This window comes from Ursus maritimus, unplaced genomic scaffold (assembly GCF_017311325.1).
Source record: "Ursus maritimus isolate PB19 unplaced genomic scaffold, ASM1731132v1 scaffold_20, whole genome shotgun sequence".
NCBI classification, from domain to species: Eukaryota; Metazoa; Chordata; class Mammalia; order Carnivora; family Ursidae; genus Ursus; species Ursus maritimus.
In genome coordinates, this window is record NW_024424453.1 from 43,039,324 (window position 1) to 43,052,630 (window position 13,307).

General features: G+C 37.7%; 1 protein-coding gene across 3 annotated transcripts in view; it reads left to right on the plus strand.

Moving 5' to 3' along the window:
• The window catches only part of CMC1 (C-X9-C motif containing 1), a 94,401-nt gene that overhangs the window by 57,022 nt on the left and 24,072 nt on the right, over positions 1 to 13,307 (plus strand). Inside the window, exon 1 of one of the 3 annotated variants that reach the window (XM_008709460.2) lies at positions 10,560 to 10,686. The exons of the other annotated variants lie outside the window; for them this stretch is intronic. Within the exon in view, the coding sequence (XP_008707682.1) occupies positions 10,575 to 10,686 (112 nt within the window). The 5' untranslated portion in view covers positions 10,560 to 10,574. Of the gene's footprint in view, positions 1 to 10,559; positions 10,687 to 13,307 lie in introns of those variants that run through there. 3 annotated transcript variants of the gene reach the window in all.

Here is a 13,307-nt window from a genome sequence, read left to right on the forward strand (position 1 = left end):
TATATTTCTGGATTTCTCTTCTTGTTTTTTTTGTATTTTTTTATCAGTGGCTGATATATGGTTACCGTTAGGTTTGTATACACATCTTCTGCATATATAGCAGTCTACATTAAACTGATAGTTGTTAAATTCTTGAACTCCACCTTTTTCTCCTCTCCCCCAATATTTGTGGTGTATGTTATTATATATGTATCTCAAAGAGCTTGACTGATTTTTATAGAAATATTCATTTTTACTGCTTCTTTGTACTTATACTGTCACTTCTTTGACTTCTCCTTTCCATTCAAAGAGTGCCCTTTCATTAAGGACCGGTTTAATACCATGAACTCCTTGGTTTTTTCCTCCTTCTCGAGATATCCTTCCTGCATAGAGTACTCTTGGTTGCAGAAATGTTTCTCATCGAATACTTGTAAGTCAGAGTGAGTGGCACATGATATATTTAGTGTGCTTCTGTTGAAAAATCTCCTGCCAGCCTTGCATGGGGTTTTCCTTGTAAGTTACTGTTTTTCTTTTGTCTTGATGCTTTTAAAATTTTTCTCCACCACTATATTTTTGTGAATTTAATACTATGTCCCTGGTGTGGGTCGTCATGATTTCAGTGAGCTTTCATGCCTCTGATCTGATATCTGTTTCTTTTCCCCAGATTAGGGAAATTTTCACCCGTTATTTTGTTCAAATAAATGTTCTGGCCCTCTTTTCTCTCTCTTCTGGGACTTCTATAATATGAATGCAAGGCTACTATGTTGGATGGAGACACTGAGTCTCACAAGCTATTCACGCTTTCTTTGTATGATTCTTTTTCTCTTTTACTGAAGCTGGTTACTTATTTCTCTGTCTCTGGTGACTGACTGCCGCTTTCTTCCATCCTATTGCGCCATCACATCTTTCTTCGCTTGTTTAATGAGCCCTTATCTCTGCTATGCGTTATTCCTTCCCTGTTTCTTAGCAGTCCTACACCGGTAATCTTCTGCTCAGTCGCGTCTGCCTTCGCTTCAGTCAGACCTAGCTGGAGTGGGATTGGCCCTGGCTCCGATCAGCGGAAACGCCTCCTCTCTCCCCGCTTGTGTTCCCCCTTGCCGCCTCCTCTCTTTGTCAAATAAATAGATAAAATCTTAAAATAAATAAAGGGTCTCATTCGTTCTCTCCATTGGTTTCTCGCCAGTGAAAATCTTATATCACTGCTTTAAATTCTCTTCATGCAAGCATGTTGCTTACATCTGCTTTAGCTTAGATCTGTGCTGGGCTTCATCCTTTCATTTTCCTTTCATTTCTCTGTCTCCTTTCTGCCTCTTGTGTTGTTTGTGTGAAGAAAGTCAGCTGTGTCTTCTTTTCTGAATGCCATGACTCTTATGTGCAGAGGAGTCCTGACTCCTGCAGTGTGTCCCCTGTTCCCCAAGCAGAACCCGCACCTCAGGAGAGCATCCCGTGCGTGTTGCTTATGTCCTGCTGTCAGTTGGAGTCACTTTTCTTCGCGGCACGTCGGGCATTGACTTCCAGCTCGCTGTGGTCTGGTAGCTTGTTCGCGATAGTGGGGCCCAGTCAGGTCAGCTCTGGGATGCCTGCCGGGGATACGGTCAGCTGGGTGGTGGTAGAATATATTTGCACAGGGGCCACTAGTCCCATGTCACTTCCAAAGTGCTGTGGGCAGTTGTGTGGCTGAACGGATGAGATGGCGGTGGCTGGGTCCGGCATGGATGGTGGTGGGGATGCGGTGTGGGCACTGTGGGAGGCAGGAGCGACACATCTGGTGGTGGGCGTGGCGCCACTGCACAACAAGGGAGCTCAATAGAGGCTGGGGTGGCTTTGAGTGGGCTAACCTCGGAGAATCGTGAAGATGTACACTGCTAGCAATTGGGTGGAGGGGCACTGTGTGAAGTCTGGCCTCCGCATGTGCCTCCTTTGTTTTTATGGCAGTGGGGGGAAGGGATATGGCCTGCCAGCTCCCTGTTTTTGAGAAGTCCCCAACACCCTGAAATCAGCATTAATAGATCTGTTCTGTGGTCGTGTTGTTTGCAACTGCCCTTTTTCTCTTGCCTCTGCACTCGTGGCTGTTGTTCATGGGCAGGTGACCGCTGTCTCACCCTCCAGGCTCACCCCGTGCTGAGCTTGACTTCTAAAGTCTCGCCACTCTGTTTTGCCACAACCACCGATCTGGGCCCCTTTGGATTTTTTAAAGCCAGAGAGGGAGTGAAATTTACATGTGAGTCTCGGTGAGGTGTGAGCTTCTTCCTCCCGCAGCCTCCACGGTACCTCTGACCTTCTGAGGCAGCGCCGTTTCCTCCATTATTCCAGTAGTAGAGTTTGTTCATCACTTCTGTCGGCATTGGACTTGGATGTGGATGGTAATCCAGTTAAATGTGGGAGGGTGGACCGACTCCTCCTGGTCCGCTCATCTTCCCAAGCTCCCCTAGTTTATGAGTATTTTTTTTTCCGAACAAAAATTCATACATATGGCTACCGCCTGGGGCATTTCTACAGTGGGAGGAGTGTCTCTAAGGAAATGATCAGAGGTATCCAATAGAATACCTTTTAGTATATTCAGTACCACATTATGTATAATACTATGAAGTATTGCCCCAAACTTAGGGTATCGATAGAATTGATTATAAAAATTATGTTATAGGAAATGATATGTACGTATTGCAATCATAGTAAGTCCACTGTTGCCAACGAGAGACTAGTCACAATATATTTCAGGGGATTATATATATAGTTCAGAACCTTGTGTGGAAATTTTGCTCCACTGCCTGCCTCTGTTTTTATTGAGCCCAGCTCTCCCCACTTGGTATTGCCTTATGGCTGCCTTTCCACAGGTAGTAGAGTTGAATCGTTGCAATGAGACCGTATAACCGCCACAAAAAGTCGAAAATAAGTTACCACACGGACTTCTACTGAAAAATTCTCCCTGGTTTAATTAAAAATACAAGAAGGCTTATCAAAAATACCATTCCGTAAATTTTTCATGAGCATTTACCATGGGCCAGCATTGCACAGATACTACACTGTGCAATTACAAATATGACAGATCTGTCCTTAGGTGCCTTACTGATTAACCAGGGAGGTAGTTATTCAAATTAAAATTATGACTACATACTAGAAGAAAGAGTCGCTATAAAGAAATGTCACGTTAACAAAGTTACCCAAGTTTTGGAAGTATTTGTGATTTTAAAATTTGTTCTTGGGGTGGCTCAAGGCTGGGGTAACCGCCCGTCTTCGGCTCAGGCTCCATGATCCTGGGGAAGTCTCGGGATTAGAGCCCAAGGCCTTCCCCGCGCCTCAGAGGGAGAAGCATGCTTCCTGCTGAGCAGGGAGCCCGACATGGGGCTGGATCCCAGGACCCTGGGATTGTGACCTGAGCCAAAGGCAGACTCTTAACCAACTGAGCCACCCAGGTGTCCCCTCAGATTGTCATATTCTTAGGGTAGAACTTCTGCTCTGCCTTTCTGATTTTATCCTCTCCTACATAGACTAGATCAGTGGTCCTCAGCCTTTCCCATACATCAAAATTATCTGGGTATCTTTTAAAAAATACCAACGCACAGGCTCCCCTCCACAAAGAAAGATATTGGTCGGATTTTTTTTTTTTCTCTTCAAAGCTCGCAAGGTGATTTGAATGTGCAGCCAAGGTTGAGTAACAAGGGATTAGCCAAAGACACAGACCTGCTCCTTAAAGCAGCACATGGCAACAGGCCATATGGATTTTACTCCTGTCTTCAGCTCATTGTGTGTATCTTCAGGTTACGTGCTTTTTGCTATCTAGAGCACTCTTCCGCATGAACCAGAAGCTTTTAGTTGTTGTTGTGATTGTGTGTGTGTATGTTTTCTATTTTTGAAACTTTATTTCCTTTCCTTCTGTCTTCAAGGTTGAGCCCCACATTTTCTAGGCCAGCCTTCAGATTCTTTTCTAGGGGGCCGAAGAATCTTAGGAAGTGATGAACCCAAGTATGCTCTTGAGGTCTTAACCTTTGCCTCCTTTTATCCTATACTACTCCCTGTGCCTCTTTCCTATTCCGAAAATTACTGACCTCCTGGCACACAAAATTCAGTCTTCTCAGCAGCCTCTGTCTTCTTTGTGTCCACTAGTCCATGCTTAATCTGTCATACTTATATGCAGATTCTAATCTATATGAGCAGAGTTTGATTTGTGATCATTTTAGATCCGTGAGTCCATAGGATGTAATGTGAATAATTACAAGTAATTGCACATGTGAATAGTTTACAACAAACAAAGTAAAGAAAATTACTGTGACATGGAGAAAAGGTCTTTAACCAGCACGTGCATGTATTCTCTGCCTTCATTCAGGAGGCTGGTGGTTCTGGCACTGAGCCACTGGTGACACACCCTGGTGGGGAGGAAGGCCTTGTGTGGTTGCACATTCACAGTCAAAAACTCTATGGATTGGGGGCACCTGGGTGGTTCAGTTGGTTTTGTGTGTGCCTTCAATTCAGGTCATGATCTCAGGGTCCTGGGTTCAAGTCCCACATCAGGCTCCCTGCTCAGTGAGGAGTCTGCTTCTCCCTCTGCCTCTGCTTGTCCCCATGGCTTGTGCTCTCTCTCGCTCACTCTCTCTCTCAAATAAAGAAATAAAATCTTTAAAAAAAAAATCCCTCTATGGATTTCAGGTAAAGTTTTGTCCCAGTTAACAAGCATGTATTGTAAAGTAAATATACAAATATGAGAGTTGGTTGTTTAAAAGTGGATTAAAAAAAAAACATGACTAATCAAGTTACTCTTGTAACCCCATATATCATCCAGATAAATGGTCAACTCATTCTGTTATGTTACTCTGCTGGTATGTGCATATTAGACTTGTATATTCCTATTTCTCGAGTTTCACTTAAAAAAAGGCTAAATCAAATATATCATTGTTGCATTGTATAGGTTACTGGCCTTGCTAGCCAGTATTCTTTCACATTATATATTAATTTTTTTTTTTTTTTTGGTACATCAGTGTTTTGAGTGGGCCTATTTGAATATCAACACTTTGTACCTCATGGTATAGAATTAGCTGAGATGGGCAGTTAAATCTTGTCACATTTTTTTACCTTGAAGGAGACACTGATTTTCCTATAGTGAGTTATATTGGGTAGTTTATATAGGCTTAATTGTTACTGAGATTGGGTTCTTCACCTTTTTTCCCTATGAATTTTAACGTGCCCTTTAATAAATGTAAAGTTATGCAAAGCATTTATATTAAATAGACTCGCTAAGGATATCTTTCCTATCTGCTACGTGGTTCCTACTGAGAGTGCTAATATTCAGATACTCATTTATGATCTGTGTTATTCAGGAATATGTCTGTAAGAATACACTATATTCTTCATCTTTGAATTATCGGTGTTAAGGAGTACATTCCATGACGGTTTTTTTCATTAGTGGGTGGAGTATCTTAGTTTTCTTCTTTCCATTTCCCTTTGTTTTAAAGGAAAAGTTCCAAGGTATAAGGAAATAGGTCATGGTATCTATAAACCGGTTAGGAACTGAAGTATATTATGAAGTAAAAATTGAAGCTCAGTTGCCCTCTAGGGGTTCAGTTTTAACACAGCACATGAGGAAGTCATTTAATGAGATCTTTGGGGGGAAGGGTAGATCTGAGTAGAAGAGTTCTATTTTTTGTTTTCTTTTGGAGTGTGACTAGTCAATGGCAGGCTGATTTTAACTATTTATTGCAAACGAGAACATCCTAATTTTGTAACCTAGAGAAAATTAAACATTCTTGTTTGTTAGTTTTTTAAAGTCAGAGTGCCTGTGCCAGAATAGTCCAACCATCAACATATTTTCAAGAATTATGCCGATCATGCCACAGATTCTTTTCTACGCTCTTTTCTCCTCAGTGTTGCTTTGATAACATTTCAGGTCAGCTCCCTCCCTTATCTGCCCAAACCCAATAAAGACATGAATAAAGTGGTTTGGTCATGAATCTTTATGCTTTTAGGATGCAGTCATGAAATTTTTTCCTTTTGGTTTTAGCACCTTTGATTGGCCTCTTTGGATGGTGAGAGTACTTCTAGTTAGAAACACCCTGGCTATTGGCTCTCTGGTCTAAATGGTACCCAGCTTGGAATTGATTGCAGTCTGGTGGATTTTTGTTGGAATTTGTCTCTGTTGCAAAGTGCTCTACTTTGTAATTGCAGAGTTAGACTCTTATTATTTGGTAAGAGGAGGCATTTTTTATTTTTTTGAAAATGTTAACTAAACTTGAACTTGAATAAGTGGTGGTAAATATGGAGTTTATTTTGTGTACAGTTACTTGATTTTTAATATTTTGAATATTTAAGTACATTTGTATCAAATATGGAAGTTCATATGGTCACTAATATATTTTTAAAAGATTTGTGTGTATTGTGTGAGTATATTTTAATAATGCTCTTTTATTCCCTTTGAAGAATGGTATAAAACTTTATTTCTTTTAACATACAGTATTCTTTTCATCCTTGTAGTTATAATGACTTTTTCCCTTTTTTCCTCATAGTTAGGAAAAACCTCAATTATTAATTGTCAGAACACATTTTTGTATCATTAATTCATAATTATATTTCAGGTTTTATCTGAAAACTCCATTAGATATTGATATATACTAAAATATTAAACTGGCTATGATACAGATTTAGTAGTCGTTAGTAGCTAGTAGTCTCTAGTCCTATTAGTTAATTTTTCTTAGCACTAGTCACATTTCAAATGCTCAACAGCCACATGTGGCTTGTGGCTACCACATTGGATAATGCAGACTATTGTTCATTTCCGTTATTGTAGAAAGTTCTTTTGGACAGCACTGGTATAGACATATGAATCATCTTCAGTGTATGTTTAAAAATAGTCTTAATATACTGGTTTTTTCCTGTGTAAAATGAATTGAAACATGGAAACATTGTATGTCTTTATGTTTTCTTTTATCAAAAAGAATATTTTGGAAATAACTTTAGTTGAAACTGATGTCATATGAACTACTGTTACCTTTATTTGTCTTAAAGATCAGCATATATTTCTAATTATGAACTACATGATATCAGATGTTTTAATAAAATTACATCTTTTAGACATGTAAATATGCCTACTTTATCTCCATCTCGTGGTAGAAATATATGGAAATCCTGTTCTTAGGAGAATATAGTTAGGGCACATTCATCTTTACATTGATTTATGCTCCTTCCCATTACTGTAAATGTAACATTAAATGTTAGGGTTTATTAATAAAGTTTTAGGTCTTACTCAAGGAGTCAGCTAAAGATAATTTTAGATTTTAAAATTATAATGAAGGGAAAAAAAACAGAATTACAACTACTGTTCTGAATGTGTTGGAATATTGAAACAAGGAACATAAATATTTTAATCATGGTTGAGAGGAAGAACAAATAAGAAAGCTTTAGCTGGTTACTCGCAAAAGTAGTTTTGTATTGGTAAAGAGGATTTTGATGAATATGTTTGTGGTAAATCTATGAAATTTCATAAATTGTTTCTTATTGAAACAATTAAAATTTTCATTTTTATAGTTTCTAGTTTTTGAATGTGCTCATTGTCCTTTTGTGGATAATTGTAAAATTATTTTTAGAAGTAAATGAGCAGTAAAACACTTTGTAAACTGTAGCATTCTATATAAATGCATAAAATTCTCTCTTTAAAATACCTAATATGAAAAAATAAAATAAAATACCTAATATGAAATATTTGGGAAGACCATATCAATGATTTAAGAACATATTTCAAATCAGAATTGTGTCACCCTTTCATTTTATTTTTAATTAAAAAATTAAAAAAATTTTTTCCAACTAAATATATTTAACCTAATATTTAAAACTTCTGTTTTTTTCAGATTTTTAAATTTTTTGAGTTAAAAGACTAATCAAATTTACACAACAGTATTAACTTAGAGTTAAGTTTTTATATAGAAAAGTCTGAATGCTCTAGAAGTTCTGAAAAAAAATGTTTTAACATTCAGGAGTTTAGGAAGAATTTTATGCAGCAGTTAGACATTTTAGCTAGGTTAGTTAGATTTAAACAGCTTTTCAAAAACTCAAGTCTGTTTATCTTATTAAGTATTGGGGATGAAATAGCCTATAAATTGGTACCATCTCAATATCCGTCTATTTAGAAGATATCCCACATAGGAGTTAAAACATAAAAACTGAATATAGTGCGTGGTATCCGTGGGACAGTGAGCAGATTGGCCTAATTATGTAAAACTAGTTGCAGTTGGAGTCATATTTTGGTGCTTCTTGAAAACCAAGCAAAGAAGTCTAGACTTGATATAATAGAAAACAGGGATTTTCATGTTGCCTAGGTTTTTATATAGGGGAAGTTCTGTGATCTTGGAAACTTAGCATCAGATGGAGCCTTTGAGGATTACTAGTTTAAGTTCAGGAATCTTTCAAAAAATATGTGAAAATTTCTATTTTCAGTACCTCTATGCCAATTGAGGCTTTCATTATTTACTTCCCCCTACATGTTATTGTTAATGTTTTAGAAAAATATATTTTACTCCAAATTATAAATACTCCATTTATATAATGTGAAGAATATAAAAAAGATGAAACCCCCTCCAAAAACTTACCCTAAATCTCAGCATTCACAAATACAGATATCTCTGTGAACATATACAGAATGGATTATATAAAAAGCACTATTTTTTAAAGTTGAATTTAGCAAAACTAAACTAAACTGAAAGTTACTGAAGCTCAGGTAAAAAATGTATTACTGCTAAATGTGCCTCCGATCTTAAGAAAAAATTATATAAAAACCAGTAATAAGCTTGAATCATTGTGCGTTTTAAAGTTCATATTCTAGTTTGGGGCAGTATCAATTGATTCCCTGCTTTGAAGGTGAAATTATACTTCCCCACATCCTGCCTTTTAGGTTCCATTTTTTTGTGAGTTGTTATTTTTACATCGTTGACATTTATAATACTTCCATTCCTTCCTGTAACCATAAATTCAGTGCTCATCACATCTCCTCCCTTTAGTACTTTTTTGTTTTGATTCATTGCTTGATTAGCTAGATTTCATTGTCAAATAATTTAAGAATCTTTGAGTTTTAGAATCCGAGATACCTGTCATGTGTGGAAATGACTGCTTGTTGCCTTATTCGTGTATGACATAATAGGGCAGGTATAAAATAGGGCAGGTATAAAATTTCTTCCTCTCAGAAATTAGTACACATTGAATTAGTATTTTATGACATTGAATGTTGCTCGGGAATTCTGAGCCTGATTTTTATCCCTGCCCCACCTCACAACATTCCTGCCGTAGGAGTTTTGATTTTTCTTGAGTAGTAGAAAAATTCTTTTTTTAATTCTTGAGTTAGGTCTCTAGACTATATCTTAGATGGTTATTGTTCTGTATCAGTTCTTTTTGGAATATACAGTGTCTTTTTGATTTGCAAATTCAGTTCTTCATGTCAGAAAACTTAAATTTATCGTGTAAAATATTTTTTTTTCTTTTTTTGAATTCTCTACCTCAGAGATACCAGTCATTCATAGAACATTGAAACAGGATTACACTTGATGCTATTTGCTGTGTAACAAATTACCTCAAAACTTAGTGGCTAAAAAAACACCTACTTATTACCTCACAGTTTCTGTGGGCCAGGAATCTAACAGGACTTAGCTGGGTCCTCTGCTTCAGTCTGTCACGAGGCTGCCATCAAGGTGTTGGCTCAGGGTCTGCAGTCTCATCTGAAGCCTCGACTGGGGAAGCTAATCCAGTGGTTGTGGCAGCATTCAGTTCCTCCATGGGATATTGTGCTGACAGTCTCGGTTCCTTGCTCACTGTTGTCCAGAGGCCACCCATCTGTTCTTTGCCACATGAGTCTCTCCCTCATAGCAGTTTTCGTCATCAGAACACGCAAACTGGGAAGGCCTAGAGAACATCTGGTAACAACACAGAAGTCAGGCTCTTTTGTCACTTAACCATAGCAGTGACATCCTGTTCTTCACATTGCTGTGTTCTTTAATTAGAAGGAAACCACTAGGTTTAGCCTGTTCTCAAGGGAAGTGATTTATTCTAGGGCATGGATACCAGGAGGCTGGGATAATTTGAGGCCGTCTTAGAAGCTGCCTATCACATTTTGGTTTTCTCTGTGTTTGCCTTAAGTTTAAAATTTTTTCTTCTATATTTACCATGATTATTTAAAGTCATTCTTACAAAATCTCTCACTTAAATTTTAGCTGTGTGTAGTCTATTCTTTATATATTTCTAATATATCGGCACTGTTACAGATCTGTTTAGATCTTTAATTTAGATTTTTATCTCCTCTTAAATCTCACTCTATTTTATCAACTATTCCTTGAAGTCTAGCTTTCTTGAATTTATATTTTTATTAAGTTCTTATATAGTGTGACATTTGAGATGAATCTTTTGTCCTTAGGGTATGTTTGCAGAGTTGCCCTGCTGTTTCTTTGAAAATTGTGGGTGAATTCTCTTTAACACTCCTGCCACCTTTCTCTGATATGTTTGTCTTCCCTTGTGGGCTATAGTGTGAGGGCTGAGGTGTTCTTCTCTGTACTTTCCTGAAGCCTGGAGGGAGGGGAGGAAAGGAGCGTATTGGCCAATGCAGTGTTTTTGTTAAATAGCCTTCAGGAATGTTTCCTTTTTTCCTGTGGGGTTACCTTTGGGTTATCCTCTCTATTAAGCGTGGAGCCCTGAAAAATGGCATACTGTGGGCTTTTCTACCCCTGCTGAGATCCTCTGAAGGTGGGTAGAAGCTTCTATTCTAAAGGGTCTTGTTTTGTTTTTTACTTTTCTCTAGGATTCTTGCTTATGCCCTTGGTCTGCTGCTCTCAAGAATCAGGAGTACTATTAGTGGAGATTCGCAGCACTTTTTAAAATTCATTTTCTTTCCCCAGTGTATTCTAAGGGGTGGAAATGGGACTAGTGGCTATCCCACGCTGAACCACACCATGCTGAGTTTGCCAGTCTTTTCTTTCTTTCCTATTATTTTTTTGAAGTTTGGGTATGAGACTATATATACCTCTTTCTTTGTATTGTGGCAGTTGGACAATTTTTTCTCTTTTGAAACTTCTTTTGTTGATCTCATTGTGGAAGAGTTTATGAGCTTGCAATATCCTGTGATTTTTTTTTTTTTACCCAGAACTATCCTCAATATCTGTTGTCTGAATTGTTTTATTAGCATATAGACTAGCTTTTCCTATCTAGAAAATTTCTTTTCCTTCATCTTCCTTTAACTTTACCCTAAAAGTTGCTAGGTAAAACTTTCTGAAGTAAACAGTTCATATCATTCTCCACTGCCTATAGGATTAGGTCTAAAGTCTTATATTTAAGGTCTTCCAAGATTTCATTTAAGCCTGCTTTACTAATCGTAGTATCATTTCCTTTCTTGAGCTCATTTCATGCTAAGTTGAAAATTTCTCTATTTTCCCATGCATATCCTGGGTAGATTTCCAAGATGTAGTTAGTACATAACATAGTGTATACAGTTGCCCCTTGAATAATGTGGGGGTTAGGGATGCCAACTTTCTCACCCCTACCGCCATGGCTGACGGCTGACAATCCACGCATAACTTTTGACTCCCCAAAAACTTAACTACTATTAGCCTACCTTTGACCAGAAGCCTTACCAATAGCAGAAACAGTCAACACATATTTTGTATATGTGTTATATACTGTATTCTTAACGTTAAGTTAGAGAAAAGAACATGTTATTAAAATCATAAGAGAAAATACATTTGTAGTACTATATTGAAAAAAATCCATATATAAGTGGACCCATACAGTTCAAACCCATGTTGTTCAAGGGTCAACTGTATATGCACTGTGGTTTTTCTTTCTTTCAATCTTCTGATCATCTTTCTTTAGGAACATGCTTATTTGTAAAGATCCATCTGAATAAATGTGTGGTCCCCAGAGAAGAGCACAGATATCAGTGAGCTAGTGCCACTGGGACTGGGACACTGATATTAAGATGGGTTTAGGTGTTCTATCATGTTTCATTTTGTTGGCTCACATTAAATTTGTTTGTCATTCTCTTCTAAAATTTGAAAGTATTTCTTTAAACCTAAATGCAGGAGTTTATGTTTGTCCCTGAGAAATTTCACCTTAAATTTTTTTTTTTTTTTTGCCCTGGTTGTCCATATTGTTGAGATTATTTTGAATCTCAATTTAATCCTTCCTTAAATCGATATCATGCTAATTATGCCTTTAGTGTAAGTCTCTCCTAGGAACAGGAACTTTCGGGGAGGGTAGCTGCAGTAGTTCCGATACAGTTGCGTCCTTGTAATCTCATCACGCTTTGTTTTGTCACGCCTCTGGTGACATGAGAGAAAACTAGTGATTGTTCTATTTATGGGGGATGACTGGGTGGAGGAGGAGATGTTAGAGAAAGGGGATGCTTTTTTCCTTCTATTAAGCAACAAACAGAGGGCCTGTTTCAGGGAAGATGCCAGTGAGAACGAGAAGCATCACAGGAAACATTAGCAGCACGTAGTGCCTGGAAAGATGACCCCTGAAGAGAAGTGTGATGTTGCCCAAAGTTTGACTTCAAATGATTTGCAAGAAGCAGGGAACCTGGACATGCTAAGTTTGAGGTCAATGAGTTGAGACATAGCTAAGAAGATGCCCAGCTTTTAAAAAAATGTGCTTTGTGTCTTAAGTTTCTAATATAAGGCATTACAACAGAGTTTTAAAGCAAAACATCCATGTTTCTTTAACTTAGAAACCCTTTAGTTCTATAAAATCTGTGTTATCTTTTTTTTTTTTTTAAGATTTTATTTACTTACTTGACAGAGGGAGAGAGCAAGCACAAGCAAGGGGAGCGGCAGGCAGGGGAGAAGCAGCCTCCCCGCTGAGCAAGGAGCCCAAAATGGGGTCAATCCGGGAATCATGACCTGAGCCAAAGGCGGCCGCTTAACTGACTGAGCCACTCAGGAGCCCCTCTATGTTGATTTTCTTTCTAAGACCTTGTGTATTTGGATGCATGATTAAATTTGAACTGTATGAATTTCAAATAAGGGAAGAGGATAATTAATTTTTTTGAAGAACTCATTTGAATTGGGTAAAATACATGTGAAGTTAGTGATTTTTTTAAAATTAATGTCCAGTTATGTAGAAGTGCTTTCATTGGATCTTATCTACCATAACTTGTATAACCATTAAGTATCCTTAATCAGTGCCAGTTCTGGGACAATAACATAAATTAATTCCATCAAAAAAGTTTACAGAACTGGCATTGCAGTTATGAGACCCTGACTCAGTTGTAGTGTATACAAAACAGAAACATCTTTTCCTCAGGCATATGCAGAGATTTCTGTAATTGCCTTATTTTCTTACAGAATAGCTTGAAGTTGCAGATGATGTTA